This window comes from Acipenser ruthenus, chromosome 44 (assembly GCF_902713425.1).
Source record: "Acipenser ruthenus chromosome 44, fAciRut3.2 maternal haplotype, whole genome shotgun sequence".
In the NCBI taxonomy this organism is placed as follows: Eukaryota; Metazoa; Chordata; class Actinopteri; order Acipenseriformes; family Acipenseridae; genus Acipenser; species Acipenser ruthenus.
In genome coordinates this window covers 8216413-8235749 of record NC_081232.1, presented here as the reverse complement: position 1 = coordinate 8235749, position 19337 = coordinate 8216413, and the positions used below count along the sequence as shown (strand labels likewise).

At 38.2% G+C, this 19337-nt stretch overlaps 2 protein-coding genes across 4 annotated transcripts in view; both read left to right on the top strand.

Annotated features, from left to right (window-relative positions):
- LOC117398767 (erythroid membrane-associated protein-like) overlaps nt 1-19337 on the top strand; it is a 112211-nt gene that overhangs the window by 73311 nt on the left and 19563 nt on the right. The gene's annotated exons all lie outside the window — the stretch shown is intronic.
- Nucleotides 3758-6374, top strand: LOC131709691 (CD276 antigen-like). The gene is made up of 2 exons (XM_059012362.1): nt 3758-4457; nt 4998-6374. The coding sequence occupies exons 1-2, from the start codon at nt 4342-4344 to the stop codon at nt 5704-5706; spliced, it is 825 nt and encodes a 274-aa protein (XP_058868345.1). The 5' UTR covers nt 3758-4341; the 3' UTR covers nt 5707-6374.

Genomic DNA, 19337 nt, shown 5'->3' with positions numbered 1-19337 from the left:
ACAAATACTAATCTGACTTTAAATATGCTCGTTTATAAATACAAAAAAGAGGAACTTTAAATAAACAGATTTTACAATCGAAGGGTATTTACCACGAGCATTACCCCGTCTTCAAAGCCAGACCGCCGCAAGAAAACAAGGGCAGGATAAAGACAGAAATAAAAGAATGAATAAACACGTACATTAATAAATAAATGAATAATCACGTGCATTAAACCTGTCCTGTGTGGGTGTGTCTGGTGTCGCTCCCTCTGCTTTAGATGAGTCTCCTCCTCCTGCAGCCCGAGAGCCGTGACTCCGCCCACAACACCACAGGCGGAGTGATACCAGACCCACAGCAAGTCGGCTGAGTGAACACTGCGGACAAGCGTTTAAGATAAAGTGTTTGAAAGTTGTGTTTTTATTGTTTGCAAAGGGAATGCTTTGGCTCGTTATATTTATTAATGTATGTGTTTATTTATCATGCCTTTTATTCATAAACATCGTCAATGTTATTCTTTAGTCTGGCTTTGAGTTTGTAGACGGGGTAATGCTCGTGTTAAATACCCTTGGACTGTACAATCTGTGTTTTAAATACATTATTTATAAAATAAAAATGTGTTTTGTTGAGCCTGATTCGATTACATTTTTTTGAACATGTACTGTAGTTGGCAAAAGCAACATAATTAAACACGAAGCTATCACTGTACAAAACAGAGGAAAACAACGACCTTATTTCTTGTAATTGTAACGGGGAGCTGGGTGGGTAGGATTGTATTAGTAAGTAACAGATCACGAGCGCCCTCTGTGGACAGTCTTGCTAATGCAGTCACACTCGCATATCCGGCCCTGTACAGTTTTCACTTCAGTGCAGGTTTAACGAGTGTGACGCATATCTAATTATTTCATTTTGGCCCGTTCCTATGGAGCATGGGTTCTTAAACTACGGGTCGCGACCCAAAGTGGGTCCCTAACACCTTTTTGGTGGGTCGCATCGTGCGGAAAACAAATGCAGCTTTAACATGGTCTAGAGGGCGCTTATTTGCATTTTCCCAGAAAGCCCCAACTCACCCAGTGTGCGCGTAAGCAACCCCCGCTAATCAGAGTGCTGGAGAATATTATAAATCACTGCTGTACAGCGATCTAGGGTTTAATGAAGATTAAGCAAAAATATAATGCTAGCTTCTTGCGTTTAGGATTTCTAAAAGCTGTTCAGGATGCAGAGGAGCGTCTGCAGCGTTTGCTTTGTGGCGATTGTGTTTTCAAATAGAAGCGTTAACAAACTGACACGACATTTGGAAAAGCATTCACAGTATGACGGGATAGCTCTTGAGTTTTTCAAGATTCGAGTAGCCAGCTTCAGAAAGCAGTGCTTCGATAGTGGAAAAGTAAGTTCAGATGTCATTGTATTATTTTATTTAAAATGCTGTGATGGAATTTGAAAGCTCTGCAGTTTTAAACATAGCACCGGATTAAAACGAATAGCAAACTACAACCCTGTACTCAGTGGCGGTTTTAGATTTTGTCAGATGTTTCTTTCTTCCATTCATAAATATAATCTAATCAAATACAGGTTTGTAGTTTGCTATTAGTGGTTGGGTCAAAGTTTTATTAAACTACGGTCCAGCGCTACAACACATTACAGAAGCGCATTACCGCACGGAATTGTGGGCATTGTAGTTTTCTGTAGAAACGGCTCTTTTAGAAAAACATTGAAGTGGCCGAATAATAGACACGAAGCGAAACTCAGGGAAGTTGACTCGCTGCTCCCATTAAGACCCGTTATTACTCTCTTTGACTTGAATTTTTACTTAATTTCTATTATAGGAAAAATAAAAATAAATAAATAAATCCACATTTTTATTTTCATTTCCAAATATGAACTGGGTCTCGAGAAGGCAGTGAGTTACTGTTTTGGGTCCTAACATAGAAACGTTTAAGAACCCACAGTATGGAGGATATTCCATGCCAAAATTCAAAATAAATAAATACAGGAATAAATAAATACATTAATTAATTAAAATAAATTTAATTAATTTAAAAAATATTTATTTATTCATTCATTTCCTTTTTATTTATTTATTCATTTATTTATTTCCTTTTTATTTATTCATTCATTTCCCTTTTTATTCATTGATTCATTTCCCTTTTTATTTATTTATTCATTTATTCATTTCTCTTTTGTCACTTTTCATTTCACTCTGCCCGTTTCCTTTTCTGCTTCGTTTGCATTTCGATGTGACGCGAGCTGCTGTTCTTTTTACATTTCACTGTGCCGAAACTACTACTGTCAATCACAGCCAGTGGGCGGTATCAACAACTCCATTGGCTGATGATTTGCCAATAGCGTTAATGCTGCCCACTGACTGACCCATTAGTTGATTGTTGGCTGTGAAATTAAAAACGAGTTTGACTAAAGTTACAGTTTATCAAACAGAGCCTGTCCTGTGTTGTATATTTTTTTGTTGGGAAATACTCATACATGTTGGTAGTGTCTCGCTACCTAATTTAAAATAATTTGCAAATGAAATGACACTTGCGAATCAAATCGATGCAAACTCTGTGTCTCAGAACTGCGATATATATTTTTTACATAATTACAATGTTAAGCCCTGTGTTAGTGGGGTAAGGGGGAGTTTGTGTGTGTGTATCGAGTTCTGGTAATTTACATATTATAGTTAAATTCTCTAGGAAACAATGTGCTTTTTAAAATTCCACGTGATTGATTAGCTCTAGTAATGCTAGTTGGAAAATGCAGATTTCAGCATTACAAGAGCCAATCAAATCACGTGAAAGCACAAAGAGGGTGGAGCATATTTGCATACAAACTCCAGATTTAGCTGTCCAGTTAAATATTTAGCTAAATGTTAAATCTTGTAAGTAGATTTATAAATTATATGTGAATGTACACATTTAATATATATATATATATAATTTCACAACATTTTATAAATCTGGGGAAATATACAAGATTTAAGTTGAATCTGGAAAAAAAGAAAATGTTAATCCTTTTTTTTTACACATGGCACCCCATATTTTAAAGTCTTAAGATAATTTCTTTCATTAAAAGAGCAGATTAACAGTGCGCTTTTCCTGCCATGGCGTTAACTATTGAACCTTTTATTTAACCGCAGTGATTAATGGATTATGTGCTCAGTGTTTGATTAGAGACTAAGCCAGTCATTTCACTTACTCGTAAAAAAAACAAACTGTAAAGACTCAACTTTTAGAAATGTGTATGATCTGCAACACAAGAACAACTTGGTTTGACATTACGCAGCGAATTAACGCTTTTCAGGGTTTAAGCTTATATAAATCGGTGCACACGTAGCATTTAGCTGATTTACGATAAGGGAGATGAAGCTCCACTGAAGGCAAATCCAGGTACACTTTAGCATTGCTGAAAACAAAATACTACGTAAAAGCTTAAATCAAGGATTTATATTTTATTTTATTTTTTCCTTGTTCCCCTTCAGTGCCACTACAGTGAACAGAAGTGAGGTGCTCCAACACGTAAATGAACGCTCCGAATAAGCGGCTGTCCCGATTAAACGAGAGGCAGTTGAGACGACCCGAGTCACGCTTTGTTGAATCTTAATGAAAAGAAAACGAATGAAATCACATCACATTATGATTAGATGTTAAATACATCATTGAAAATACGAGTCAATGTTTTTATTATTCCTGAACAAAAAGAATCGCACATGCAATGTTGACACGCCAACTTTCTTTGCAAGAGCAGCCTGAGAAAGCACAGGAGACTCCTCCTCCTCCTCCAGGAGCTCAGCGTGCTTTGCTCAATGTACTCAAGTCACAGTGTAATCACACACTCCCTGCACAGCGCTGCACCACCTGTCTTGCTCTGAAAAGCGATCTCCATTCATCATTTGAAAATACTGCATCCCAATTAAACAAAGTGACGTCCCAATTAAACAACGTCAATAGCATTGGGAAGAACCGTCTCCCAGAGTTGTATCCCATTTCAGCAGCAATCCCAATTAGGCAGGTCCAAGTGTGTGTGTGTGCAGCCAGGTTAGTTTATAATAAGCAGTGTTGGCGTGTATTCACAAGTGTTCAAAGCTGGCATGTTTGCTGTAGGCTCTAGGTCCTTCTGGAAAAATGGGAGGGAGACCCTGTGCCTCCTGTAGCTGAAGTGAACCTGCAAGAGAGGCTCATGGGAAGTGTAGTTTTTGTGGTTGTGAATCTGTAGGCGTTCACAATGGCCCTTTCCTTGTGGGTTTAATTTCATGAAACTTTCCTGGAGTATATAGTCTATAACTAAGAGCGCTGTGATGTGTAATAATAATGATAAACAGACAGACGAGTCTTTGAATATTTAGTGACTCCAGTGTGTAACGTGGTATGAATTTAAGATTTCTCTTGTGTGTCGGTACAGAGATGCAGACGGAGCGTGCAAAGAGGATGGACTCTGCAGGAGAAGAAGCGTCCCTGAATTCACCTGAGCTGCCCTGGAACCAGTAAGACCCCCGATCCAGTATTGTACTCCAGGGTTTCTTTTCTCTTGTCTTCAATGTGTGCCCTTCTCGTCCTGCTCTCTGCGCTGAGTTTGATGCGTCACTTTCTCCTCTTCTTGTCTTCTGTTCTGTTTCAAGTTTCTGCTCGCTATTGAACTTGTTTCACTGGCACCGGATCACATCAGGCAGCCTGGGAGCAAACTGTCCCAGTGAGTGTCCGAGTCATAAATGTACTGAACCCTGTGTGTGTGTTTATAACCCTGTGTTTGTGTGTTTATAACCCTGTGTGTGTGTTTATAACCCTGTGTGTGTGTGTTTATAACCCTGTGTGTGTGTTTATTACGCTGTGTTTGTTTATAATCCTGTCTGTGTTTATAACCCTGTTTGTGTGTGTTTATAACCATGTGTGTGTTTATAATCCTGTCTGTGTTTATAACCCTGGTGCTCCCTGTGTGTGTGTCTCTCTCTCTCTGTCTGTCTGTCTGTCTGTCTATCTGTCTGTCTCTCTCGTGTTTCTGAACTTTTTGCTCTTCTCCTATTCAGGCTCTATTTGAAGAGAAGGACCGAGTCCAGGATCCAGTTAAGGAGGACAGTGTGCTTCACTGGCCCTGCTGCTGCTGCTGTTATCGGGGTATTGGCAATCCTCATACTGGCTGCTGGCAGTGTGAGCAGCGACAGTGAGTTTGTGACAGTCCCGAGCTCAGTGAACTGTACTGAGGGGCAGGACTGTATCCTGAGCTGCACCTTCAACTACACAGCTGGAGGCTGGGATGAGAAGTCAGGTGTGATTTGGAGAAGAGCAGAAACGGACCACATCGTTCACGGTTTCTATAACAACAGGGACCAGCTTGATGATCAGCTCGCTCAGTATGTGAACAGGACCAGCCTGTTTGATTCTGAGCTGCAGCGCGGGAACGCTTCACTGCTGCTGAGGAGAGTCAGGGAGGGAGACGCTGGGAAATACAAGTGCTTTGTTAAGGGTACTAGACTGTCTGGGTCAGGCCTGACTGAGGTAGTCGTGGTTCCGGCTCCACCCACAACAGCACCAGATCATGTGACAGTCCCAAGCTCTGACCGACTCCACTGGTGGGGTTTAGGAGCAGTTCTTCTTTGTGTGATTTCGTGTCTCTGTGTCGGTCTGTGGCTGTACAAAAAACACGCAGGTTGCTGCTGGAAGTCCAACAAGGCTTCTAGTCCAGCACAGGCAGTGTGGTGGGGGGGGAACACAACTCAGGAAATAAATCTATATTAAAAAAATCTGAATCAATTCCACAATCATCTTCTTTAGCGGAGTTTGAAATTCACCTTTGTGAATATTAATAGAGATTTATTGAAATCTTTATATCCAGGCTGTGGATTCCTGGCCACTGTCTCACCAAGCTGTTCCTGCTTTACCCTGGGATTGAGAAGGATCATTTCTCCGAGCTGCAAATGAAAACTACAAAATGAAGGTGCTGCACTCCAGCGGGTTTTCCTCAATTGTCGCTATGTACGTCCCGGGTCTCCGTCCTACACTCTGCTGTTCCCTCAGCTATTTCTAGACACTATCGGGGTCTGCCCGAGGATTCCCCACTCTCTCTCTCTGTTTCTTTAGTTTCTTCTCTTTGAGTTTTTGTTGTTTTCTGTCCCGTCCGTCCACGGTCTTGCTGAGCAGCATCACCGCTTGCTCAGTGTTAGGTCTAAAGGGGCAGATCTGAGGAAACACCAAAGTATTAATGTATAGGTCCAACAAGCCCCGCCTCCCAGCCACTCAGAGAGCAGTAAAGCCCACACACCCTCTTCCACGCCTCTCACGTCCCTGCCATGACTGACAGACAGGTCCCACGGGACTGCCGCCTCTTCCTGCAGCACTGTGCATACATCAGACAGCCAGTCCAGGTCTCCCCTGTTACAGCATTACATAATGAAACTTGAATATTTCTATTATGTATATAAAACATTTATTTTACTGTATACATTCTGCTAACTAATATATATGTTTTGTTATGCAAAAATAAAATTGAAAAAAAGATCAATCTTTTGTGCCTGTCTTGCTTTATTGAATATGACTATCTAGGGTTAATAAAAATGTTATAAATGTAATGGCTTTTTTCCTATTATTATTATTATTATTATTATTATTATTATTATTATTATTATTATTATTATTATTGTTGTTATTATTAGTAAAATTACCAATTACAATAATGTCTAAATCTGGTAGTGGACATTCATTTTTGAATCTGGAGTTGAAGAGGTCAACGATTATCATGTGAGTTGTTATAATAGATATGAAATCTGCAATGCTTGCTATGGAGTGCAGCTCATGTGAAATGTATACAGCTGTTGATCCATCACAATTTTTGAAAGTATTTTATTGTCAGAAATGTTCTCTTATAAATACATTAACGCAGAAAGTCGCTGAACTTGAAAATCAAATCCTAACACTCGGAGATCTTATCAAACACTGCATGTCCTGTTATTGTAGGGTTACATGGAGAGGATGTTAACTTGACTAGACCATGGGTGACAGCTAGGAAAACCCATAGAACACCTACAAATAAACAACCAGAGGGTATTGTATTATCCAACAAATATCAAGTCTAAAGTACTGGAGATTAGACCCTAAAGAAAGCAATGTGGATGTTTCATTGGTAGGGGACTCTACAATTCACTATGTTGATCGTGATTTCACTCGTAAAGATCCATTGAACAAGTCTGTAACCTGCCTTCCAGGAGCAAACATTCAGGGCATTGATATTAGAATACACAAACTGGTAAATGGATCCAATAAAACACAAACAGGGCCGGTAGTAATTGTGCATGAAGGTGCTAATGACATAAAAGACAGAAAATCAGAAGAGAAGAAACAAAGACTTAAGTCTCTAACTAAGAAACTGAAAGAGCTACATTAAATCCATTCTTCCGGGTCTACTGCCTGTTTTTGGCAGAGGTGATGAACGATATAGTAGAATTTCATCAATAAATAATTGGTTAGCTGTGAGGTGTGTTCAAGAACAGATAGGATACATTAACAACTGAGAACATTAGATAACCTGAGATCCCTGAATATGGGATTGCTGGTAATCCCTAAAATAAAGTATGTTAAATGGGGAGGAAGGGCTTTTTGTTATAGAGGCCGAAAACTTTGGAATGAGCTGCCAGCACATGTGAGGGAAGCTGAGACTCGATCTGTTTTTAAAACCAGACTAAAAAACATATGTTTGAGATGGCATTTTTATAATATGTATATATCTGTTTAGTTTTTATTGTTGTATCTGTTTGTATTTGATCTGCATTATATATATATATATATATATATATATAATTCAGTTAATGGTGTTTACATTTCTTAAACTGTTTTAACGTGAATACCAAACGTGCAATACATTAATGAAACAATTAGCTATAAAGACTTGGCATTACACAGCGCCATCTAGTGACTTAAATACACAACTTTTAATAACTGGATTAAAATGAAAGAACCTTTTAAAATAAACTGTTAGGGATATTTAAATGTTAGTAAGTGCTCAATACCACAATCTATTTTAAAACTAAACAGCATGTTATTTAAATTATCCTAATCACCTCTGTTGTGAGTAACCCTTACATCGCAGAGTAATTAAATCAGACTTACCTTAAATTAATCTTCTCGATTTCATCTGTGCAAAGTCTCTAATGTCAGTAACATGCAGTTTTGTGAGTATATCACATTCCGTGGACAGGATGGCAAGGCTGTTTAGGTGATCCTGGTTCATGGTGGCTCTCAGTTCATTCTTAATGAGTCCCATGCAAGAGAATGATCGTCCTGCAGAACAGGTAGTGCACATTAAGGACAGGTAAATGCGCAGAGCAGGGCTGACAATCCGAAACGTGGAAATCACTTGAGAATTCAGGATAAGTTGAAGGTGGTCAAATGCTGTTGTTCTCTTGTCCTTGTCAGAAACACATTTAGTAAACTTGCGCATTTCTGAGGGGAAATATTCGTCCAGATCTGAAGGACAGGTTTGCACGAGTGTAGCAGCTTTGTTTTTGACGTCATATTCTGACATGTTTGAAAGTCAGTAAGGAAGCCAAACAAGTTATGCACAGTAACACTGGCTTGTGATCGGTGCAAGCAATCTGAAAGAATATCCAGAATCTTTAGGAAAATATGGACACGACCTCTGTCTTTGCCTTGTAACAACACTTTAGTTACACTGGGGCAATCGTGATCCTTGCAGATCCTGCAAGCAATCTGAAAGAATATAAAGGTTTGATTAGACCAATAAATGAAAATGAAAAACACAAACTTGTTAATGGTTGCCTTCATCTGGATGAGGGAATGCATTTGAATTTTTCCAGAATTATTTTTTCAGCTTTAATTCCTAACGACAAAGATTGAACTTCCTTAAAAATGCTGAGAGATCATGTATTTTGGCTTTATCTGTTAGTTAAATGTTGGATGATGAGTGTAAAATAAAGATTGAAGTTCCATGTATTTTTTCATGGATTTATTTGTTAGCTTCCCAGATTTAACGTGTCAGCTAAATGTTGACTCAACAAGTATTTTTTTTTTTTTAAAAAGACAAAACATTTTTTCCAGATTTAATTGTCATGTTGACTTTAAATGTTGAATTTGATTCGCGTTTTCAATATTTATAAATTCTATCTGAAAGTACGCATTTCAGAACTTTGAAGTATGTTTTTGTTAACATTTATGTATTAAGGTAAATCTGAAAAAAATGGTTATATATATATATATATATATATATATATATATATATATATATATATATATATATATATATAGTGTGTGTGTGACTTTGCAAGCGCACGCAGTGTTTCTCAAAATTCCAGAACTGTCGTGCTCTGTTTGTGTTCAGTGATTTTAATAATTGCATCTGTAAGGGTGCTTTAGCACTTGAGAAAAACTGTCATTGAAGTCTGCAGTGAATGAATGAACCCCCTGTAGTCATGGTTACAATGGCATTCCTTTATTTAGGGTGCTACTGTGTTTAAAACACACAGAACAGTGGAAACAGAAACAAGAAACAAAACACAACCTGCTATAGTTATACACTGTATCACACAGCTATATATAATACAGAATAGAGTGTTTTGTTAAATATGTAACAGAACATTCATAGCCAGTGACAGAGGCAAGCTTCCTAACAGGGTACAGATTAACTATCATATTTCTTTTCTTAATTTTATCAAACTTATTAAAATACAGTAGAGGAATGTAAAAGGAGATTAGCATCAATATAGCACAAGTCAGAACATTAATCTCAGCCAGCAATAATATCCAGGTGATATTCCAGCTTCAGTGTAAATATCAACTACATGGAAAAGCGAGCATTCATCCGTGTGTCTTTTCTATACAAACCAATACCACTCCTAAACCAGCAAATCTAATATGAATATGCAAGCAGGATATCTGAATAAATATGAGTCTAAATATTTGAAATAAATTTTGGTCAATTGTAATAAGATATATAAAAAACTATAGGAACTTCATGTAGATCTTCACCTTTTTTCCAGAAAATACAACTTTTTAATCACATTGTAAAGTTATATATAACGGATGTTGGTTTTTCTCAATTTTGTTGAACATGAAGCAAAAAAAAGAATTACATCCCAGTATGGTCTGATCCCATTTCGAGTGAAACAGAATTATCTTATTGATCTTTGTTCAGGATCACAAGTTCTTCCCTGTCAATTCCTGGATCATATAAAGGGAAGAGATTCCCAGAGAGTTTCCCCAGGAAGGTGTAAATAACACAACGATCCTTCACCCTGTAAAAAGAGAGCATGCCCTCTTCATAATCCAGATGCACCCCGACCTTCATGGGGGGCAGCACCTTGAGAGGGGTCACGGGGTCGGTCAAGGCACTGAGATCATGTCCATTGAGTAACTGGAGCATCCAGTAACCTTCCTTGGGACTCATATCGAAAGCTCCTTTCCTCTTGGTAAACTGGCTGGCCAAACCCAGTGTCCAGTTGGTCCTCTTACCCACGTCCACCTCCCAGTAGTGTCTACCTGAGGTGAACCCCTCCCTGCCCAGCACAAAGGGATGGTGATCAAATCTCCGTTCAGTGTTGGGGACATTCTTGTCATTGTAGTCATTGCTCACACGTTTCCCATCTTCAGACACAGTGAGGCGATGGTGTGCTGTATCAGGGTCCAGAGTCACAGCCACTGGAGACGAGAAGCAAGCACCCTTAATCATCAATGTTAATAGACATAGATTTTTAATGTACAGCAATAGATATATTTTACTATGGATGGATTCATGTATAAGATTGTTTATGGTGTTTATACAAGTGCTTTATATGATGAAGAAACTACAGCTCTGGCCAAAAGTTTAGCATCACCCTTGATATAGAATCAACCAATTCTGCTTCATAAAGTTACGTTAACTTTAATTACACACAGCTTTGTAGTTTTCCCAGATACTTAATGAAAATAACTGACATTTTGAAAACTAACATAAAATAATTACTATAATGCTATTATGGCTTCAAGTAGACTTTTTTTTGCAATATCATTACGCAGTTTCATTTGAATACATCATGATGTTAAATAAAAGATCTAAGTTATGTTCATATAGTTTTTTTTTATTATTATGTCTCAATCATAAAATTCTAGGTGATGCAAAACTTTTGTCCAGAGCTGTGTGTTTAACCGTAAATAATACAACAACTTGTAGTGAAATAATTATTTCAAGTATCTGCTTAGCAAGGCGGCATCATTTGCAACAGTGCTGTTTGCACAGCCATTCTGCAGCTGAATTTGAATAGATGCTAGAGAGAATCCAGAATGAGATTACATATATATATATATATATATATATATATATATATATATATATATATATATATATATATATATATATATATATATATAATACAATGGTGAGTCTCCTGCTGTTTCTAGCGGTTCTTTTTACGAGAGTGGAAGAAAAATCGAGCGGCAGTTTGTGGAGTTTCTGTATTACTAATATTACCCTGCCAGCAGGAAACTACCAAACTAGCGCTGCCATTTTACACCAGGGCTGAACAAACAGGACCTCTCACATGTTACCGACCTGCACAGAAAGGGTAAGTATTTATAGGAATAATTTGTTTTGTGCAGCTATTGCACTAAACAAGTCAGTATAATGAACGATAAGTTATATGCTAATATTTGGATGAATAATAAGAGCTCTCGATCCATATGTTTAGGTTTCATAAATCCTCCGAGAATACAATATACAGCTCCGGCCAAACGCGTTGCATCCCCCTCTATAGAATGAACTAACTGTGCTTCATAAAGTCTATGTATTAATATCAATGTGGGGACAACATTTGAGAAAATGTCCCCACAAAGATAGTACATGTATACAAGCTAATTATCCAGTCCCGTTATGATGCGCGTCTCTATAGCGAGTCTGTGAAAGTGAAAGTATTTTAGCACAGAAATGCCTCTCTTGTTCGCCTAGCTAAAAACAAGAAAACCGACATTTTGAGACACTCCAGAAAAGAACAAAACCTTTCACTGGAGGATGAGAGAGAGAGAGAGAGAGAGAGAGAGAGAGAGAGAGAGAGAGAGAGAGAGGTGGGGGGGGGGGGGGGGGGGGCAGTTTGTGATAGTTGAACCGAAATACTCGTTTCTAAACCGCCAATGAGATGCATGTTGAATATATTATTGGTGTTCTGAAACAGACAGAGATTTATTTATTTTTTGTCACTAACCAAGTCCGTTTCTGTGCAACCTGCCACCCTATATAAAGTGAAAGTCTATGGCGACACGACGCCAATCAGGTAATTATTATTATTATTATTATTATTATTATTATTATTATTATTATTATTATTATTATTATTGTTATTATTATTAGCATGCTTTTGATTCAGCTTGTATTGTGCCATTGTTCTGTGTGCTCGGATGTAACCTGGTTTCTGTTTTGAAAAATGGTCTGAACCATGTACAGAACTTTCATTTGGGTTTCTCCGCTGTATGTGGGATTTTGAAATGACCTTTTTAGGTTTACATTTGGTCAATACCCATTAAGCACTCCAGCAGCTCCAGCTGTGGCAGCGACAAACGGAGTATAAAACAGTGACAGGATTTACAGAACAATCACTTCACACCGGCGCAATACCGCTTTGTATCATGAGGCTAACAGAGTCACCATTGGGAATAGTAACGGGATCTTGAAACCCAAAATCAAAGAACAACACAAGCAAATCGAGTGCGTGAATAATTCCCATACATGAAAACAGAATCCATTATACTACTCCGCGCTGCAATATAAATACACAAATGAAACAACGCGAGTGTAGAATTTTAAACACCCAATAAGAATGTAAAGCAAAGAGAAGAACCCGAATTTAAATGTGACTCTGGCTGTAAAATACGTCGCCGGAAGCGACTCCCAGCACTCGCGATAGCAGACTCCAGTCGCATCACTCCATTCTGACCACGGTTACAATGCAGAGTTTTAAAACGAAAGGAAAACAATGTGCCGGGGGGGGGGGGGGGGGGGGGTTAATAAGCTCAGACATCCTCATCTTTGCTTTTGTAGCAGTAATTTTTATCTGGAGCCATTATCACGACTGACCTAAAATATAAATACATACATGTATCTGATCATGTATATTATGGCTGTAATATATTTTTAATGTTTAATTTTAGTCGTCGCCAATGTTTTTTTACCCGGTTTTCTCCCAAATTTGGAATGCCCAATTATAATTTTTATCCTGGTTCACTGCTGCAACCCCCATGCCACACGGGAAACAGAGGCTGAAACACGCGTCCTCCGAAACGTGTTCCTGCCAAGCCGTCATTTTTCGCACTGCGGATCCACAGCGAAGCCACCAGACCTATAGTGCCGGAGGACAACACAGATCTGAAAGGCTTCACTGTGGACCCACAGGCGCCCTGTCAGACACAGGGGTCGCTGGTGCGCGGTGAACCATGGATTGCCCTGCCGACCTAAGCCCTCCCTACCGGGGCGGCGCTCGGCCAGTTGTGCGCCGCCCCCTACAACCCCCGGTCATGGTCGGCAATGACATAGCCTGGATTTGAACCTACGATCTCCAGGGGGCGGTTTTTCAAAGCGTTTAATCTGGATGACAGTGATGCAGATTTTGTTTTCTGATATTTTGTGTTCCAGATTTCTTTTATCTAGATCGTTTTGATTAGTTTTTTCAGTCATTGTTGGATTGCTTGTATCCACATTATAAATGATGCTTCCGAAGTTCGATTTGTTTTTAAATGAATCTCAATCACAAAATCTATACGCAAAGTTAATCCACGTTTTTATTGTATATTACAGTACATTGCATCTCGATTGAAAATGCAGAAGCACATAACGATGGATAGGTTTTTTTTCGTCCAAAGGGACAGCATGAATGGTCACAAGTCCATTTAGTTTGAACTATTTCAACACTGCAGACCTGTATACAGGGCTAGGGAAAATAACACGGCACTAAACTGATCTAATACATCAACGCGTGTCTACGGCGGTCTAACGTTTTCCAGTATGGATGCTGTTTAGTGTCGCTCCTTCGTGCTGAAAGTCTTACTGAAGTTGTGCCTGAAGCTGGTGGCAGTATCAGTGGACATTTACTGCAGTTGATAAATGTTCTGAAAAGTGATCATTAGAATCGATGGGATGTATAATACTTCTACCCGAAGCTTATCAGCATGTTGATTATTCTGTAGCGCCGACACCCCGTTGTTTCAAATTGAAGCTTCATCACTCAACTCGCTTCATTTTTCATATAAACTCCAAACACATCACTTTGTTGTAACTGAAAAGCTGAAGAAAATATTGTGTGGCATAACTGAGCATGTGTTTATTAAAGTTATTTCTCATATAAAATACTCTCAAATATACAGGCACCGCTCTGCGTGGAGTGCAGGATGCCCCTATAGCCTGGGACCGGTTTTTCAAAACCTAATCTGGATCAAGTGATCCGGATTTTGTAATCCTAGATTTTGTGATTGAGATTCCTTTAAAAACAAATCGAACTTTGTAAGCACAATTCTAGTTTGTGTACATCGTTAAAAACTGCTATCTAGCACTGTTACACAACCTCAAATAAAACGGGTTTCACTTAAATAGGTACAATGCATTCCACACACATTGGTTACAAATCTGATTAGCTATACTTCTTTAAACAAAATGTAAATACATTAAAAACACCAGAACACGAATTACCAGAGAGAAAAAAAGACTCGTGTCTCTTTAGCTAACCTGTAGCTGTGTGTGGCGTGACAGTGCAGATTAGACAACCACGAGCTGATCATGCGATCGTCACCCGAAGAATCATAGAACACAAAAGAAATCGCGGAAACAAAAAGGAAACAGTGGTCAAGACTTGATATGATTTGGCCACGAAATGCTCGCCCTGTTCCAGAGTCGCGGGGGAAGGAAACGTAACGCTCCAGACACCGCAGCACCGAACGCATGCATACGCAAACACACGGACGCACACACACACACACACTCTCACACACACACACACACACACACACACACACACACACACACACACACACACACACACACACACACACACAGGAACCTGAAAATTAGCTTCTCCGGTCCGTTTGAACGGAAGTGTCTTTTATCTCCGCTTCTATAACCAGCTTCCATAGACTTGCATCATAGAGGCGCAATGTGATTCTGTATTAACTCGCATCCCTTCATCCAGAGCCTCTCTCACCCAGCACACACAGCGCGCTTTCACAGGTTTGTTCATTTATGGATTTCTCCTCTTTCTTGTGTTACAGAAGACTCTTCTAAAATGGATTTCTACGTTGTCATAGCTGTTGTGGTGTTTTTTTTTGTATTCAGCTCCTGTGCTGCTTGTCATAAAGGTATTGTATTCTTTCTATATTCTTATGATTTATATTCTGTCATGACTGTGTCCTCACCATGAGTAGCTCAATGCGCTGCTAGAGAGTTTAGAGGAGGAAAGGGATAATGTACCGAATTAACATGAAAAATAAATACACGAATACATCAATTAAAACATAAACAAATCTATAAATACATACATACAAGTCTGTATTTATTTATTTCGACACGTGTTTGTTTATTTACTTATGCATTAATTTAGTTATTTTTCATTTTGGCATAAAATATCATCCATAACCAAAACTATAATTTAATACAGTATACGTTTGGCTACATTAAAATAGGAGTTCTCTAACTTTATTTTGTTTTCTCTCTGTCCTGAGGTACTTTATTTTATCGTTGTGTTCTATTAAATGTATCTTCTCTTGTTTCTTTGTATCTCATGAAACTCGCAGCTGTTTTGTCAGAGTTTCCCTGAATATCTAACGTGTCTCCCGACAGTCCGAAACTCGCTGGCTCCGTCTGTTTGAACCCGACTCTTAACCCGAACGCTGTTTCCATCATAAAATGAAAAACTTTTCTGCTGTTTTCCAACAGGAGGAATGAGTGTTATTTACATAAAGGCGGCGGAACAACTAATCAGTATTTAAATGAGAAAAGTCTATGTTAATGACAGCTTTTACGTCATTTCAGGATTTCAGTCACCTGACAGGTGGGATTGAAAGGTGTAAAGGCGGAGCGTGTTTAAGGAGACTCTGAGAAACAAGAGGAGATACATTTCACAGAACACAATAATAAAGCAAAGTACATCAGGACAGAGGAAAAAATATATACTGTATTAAATTATAGCTTGTATTTATTTATTTATAAATGTGTTCATTTATTTATGTGTTCGTTTATTTATTTTCATGTTATTTCGGTAGCCGTTTCATTTGCATAACATTCCTCATACTGTCAGAATCGTGGTTTTGCGACTGTTCTCATCGTTCCTGGTCATTTCTTATGTTTGCTCGGAACTTGACAAACAGTCGGAAAACTGAAACTCCGCCACAAAAGCCCGCGCGACGATCTGAAAAGCTTTGATATTCAAGCAAGTAAGTGGAAAGACAGTGGCGAGCATGCGCAGTACAAAAAGAAGCAAAAACTGATGAGAAGCAAAAATTGAGTGAACACCGGAACACAAACCTGTCCTTGTTTTCTGTTTTGGCTCGTTTAAAAAGAGAGATGAAGAGGTAAGTATTTAAATAATCTGTAGAAGGAAAGTTTCCATTTCAATTTCCCTTTAAAATGGCAAGATTAATACAATCATCTCAATATTCTTTTTATTAAATTACTTAATTTATTGTATTCATGAGCCAGAACACAAACTAAACTTTTCACTCTATTCTGTTGTAGAAATTTTAAAAAGCGAGAATGAGAGACTGGGAAAAGTTAAGTGTATAAATAATCTGCAGACAGAAAGTTTCCATTTCAATCTCCCTTTATCAGAAACCCTAGCAGTTCTAATTCTAAATGCTCTGCAGTTTGTTTGGAGAATATTAGAGTTACAAACACACGTCTCTGTTGTGATTGAACTACATTTAAAACTGAAATGAGGGAATGCTGTACCGCTAATGAAATGAAGGCAATATCGTCCATTGGAGAACGTGTTTGAGCATTGGGACCATTTTTGGTCTTATTATTTATTTCTTAGCAGACGCCCTTATCCAGTGCGACTTACAATTGTTACAAGATATCACATTATACATTATTTCACATTATACAGATATCACATTATTTTACATACAATTACCCATTTATACAGTTGGGTTTTTACTGGAGCAATCTAGGTAAAGTACCTTGCTCAAGGGTACAACAGCAGTGTCCCCCACTGGGGATTGAACCCACAACCCTCCGGTCAAGAGTCCAGAGCCCTAACCACTACTCCACACTGCTGCTGCCAGTATATTAATAATGTAACTAACGCAATGAAATCCAGTCATATCACCGTTAATGATGAATCTCAACTCTTCCAAACTAGCAAAACTAACATAACTGTCTTTGTGTATTTTAGAAAAGGAGGGTCTTCAGAAGAATTATGTTAAGATTATATATGTTATATATGTCAAATATAATTTTTTTTTAAATATTGTATTGAATTACATGAGTTCATGAGCTAAAATACAAACTAAACTTTTCATTGTTTTCAGTTTTAGACAGTTTAAAAAGAGAGAACGAGACACTGGGAAAAGGTAAGTGTATAAATCAATCATTTGAAGAAAGAAAGTTTAACAAAAATGATGGAATGCTGTATCGCTAATTAAATTACAACAAAAGAATGCATTGGAAACACCTATATTTGGGCTTTAAGTATATTAATAATGTAACTAATGCAATGAAATTTAGTCATATCACTGTTAATAATGAATCTCAACAGTTCAAAACTAGTAAAACTAACATAGCTGTCTTTGTTTGTGTATTCTTTTTATTAAACTATTGTATTGAATCACATGAGTTCATGAGCTAAAATACAAACTAAACTTTTCATTGTTTTCAGTTTTAGACAGTTTAAGTGAAGAGAACGAGAGACTGGGAAAAGGTAAGTGTATAAAATCATTTGAAGAAAGAAAGTTTAACAAAAATGATGGAATGCTGTATCGCTAATTAAATTACAACAAAAGAATGCATTGGGCAACGCCTATGTTTGGCCTTCTAAGTATATTAATAATGTAACTAATGCAATGAAATCTAGTCATATCACCGTTAATGATTAATCTCAACTGTTCCAAACTAGTAAAACTAACCAAGTTGTCTTTGTTTGTGTCTTTTAGAAAAGGAGGATCTTCAGAAGCAAAATGGCAAGATTAATACATTCATCTCAATATTCTTTTTATTAAATTACTTAAATTACACTATGTAACACAATTTTTGTTCCTGGGTAGTAAGTGTTATTTCCTAATTGCTTATGCCTCAAAAGTATAGAAAATGGCTATTATTCCCCACAAACTTTGCTTTTGTGACCAGGAGTGATATTTTGAAATGTATCTATTTCCAATGAGAAAACGGGCGAATTTGTGTCTTTTCGTTCACATAAAGTCAGAAAAAAACAACATATGAATCCAAATTAGCATGTATTTATACTAAAGTAATACAAAAATGACTACAAAAGATTTAGAAGTGAGTAGTTTTTCGAGATTTACAATTATTCTGTAAATCACTTTCACGAATCAGCCCCCAAATGTAGTCTCCCATCATGTTCTCGTTATTCTGTCCTTCATTGACAGCTCATCCAGGAGTCTCAAAGCCGTGCTGCTCCATAATGGTAACAAGTACCCGTCTCTTCCCCTGGCTCACTCGGTGCACCTCAAAGAGGATTACAACAGCATCAAGACCTTGCTGGACGCCTTGAAGTATGATGAGTACGGCTGGGACCCCCGGAAGGTGCTGATGCCACCACTGCACATCAAATTGGGCCTTATAAAACAATTTGTCAGAGCTCTAGATAAGGAGTCGGCAGCCTTCAAGTACCTTCAAGACTTCTTCCCTAAGCTGTCTGAGGCAAAGGTCAAAGCCGGGGTCTTCGTCAGACCACAGATAAAGAAGATCCTGGAGTGCAATGAATTCCCCAAGAAGCTCACTAGTAAGGAGAAAGCGGCTTGGAACAGCTTTGTCGCAGTGGTTCGGGGCTTCCTGGGCAATCACAAGGCCGAAAACTATGTGGAGCTGGTTGAGACTCTGGTGAAGAACTACGGCACAATGGGCTGTAGGATGTCCCCTCAAAGTCCATATCCTTGATGCTCATCTTGATAAATTCAAGGATAACATGGGAGCGTACTCAGAGGAGCAAGGCGAGCGCTTCCACCAGGATATACTGGACTTTGAACGCCGCAACCAAGGACAGTATAACGATAACATGATGGGAGACTACATTTGGGGGATGATTCGTGAAAGTGATTTACAGTATAATCGTAAATCTCGAAAAACTACTCACTTCTAAATCTTTTGTAGTCATTTTTGTTTTACTTTAGTATAAATACATGTTAATTTGGATTCATATGTTGTTTTTTTCTGACTTTATGTGAACGAAAAGACA

Bases quoted from the DNA above. Each gene is read 5' to 3' on its own strand.
- LOC131709691 (XM_059012362.1), top strand. From the start codon at position 4,342: ATGAATTTAAGATTTCTCTTGTGTGTCGGTACAGAGATGCAGACGGAG. The intron at 4,458-4,997 runs GTAAGACCCCCG...TCTCCTATTCAG, and splicing joins CCTGAGCTGCCCTGGAACCA to GCTCTATTTGAAGAGAAGGA.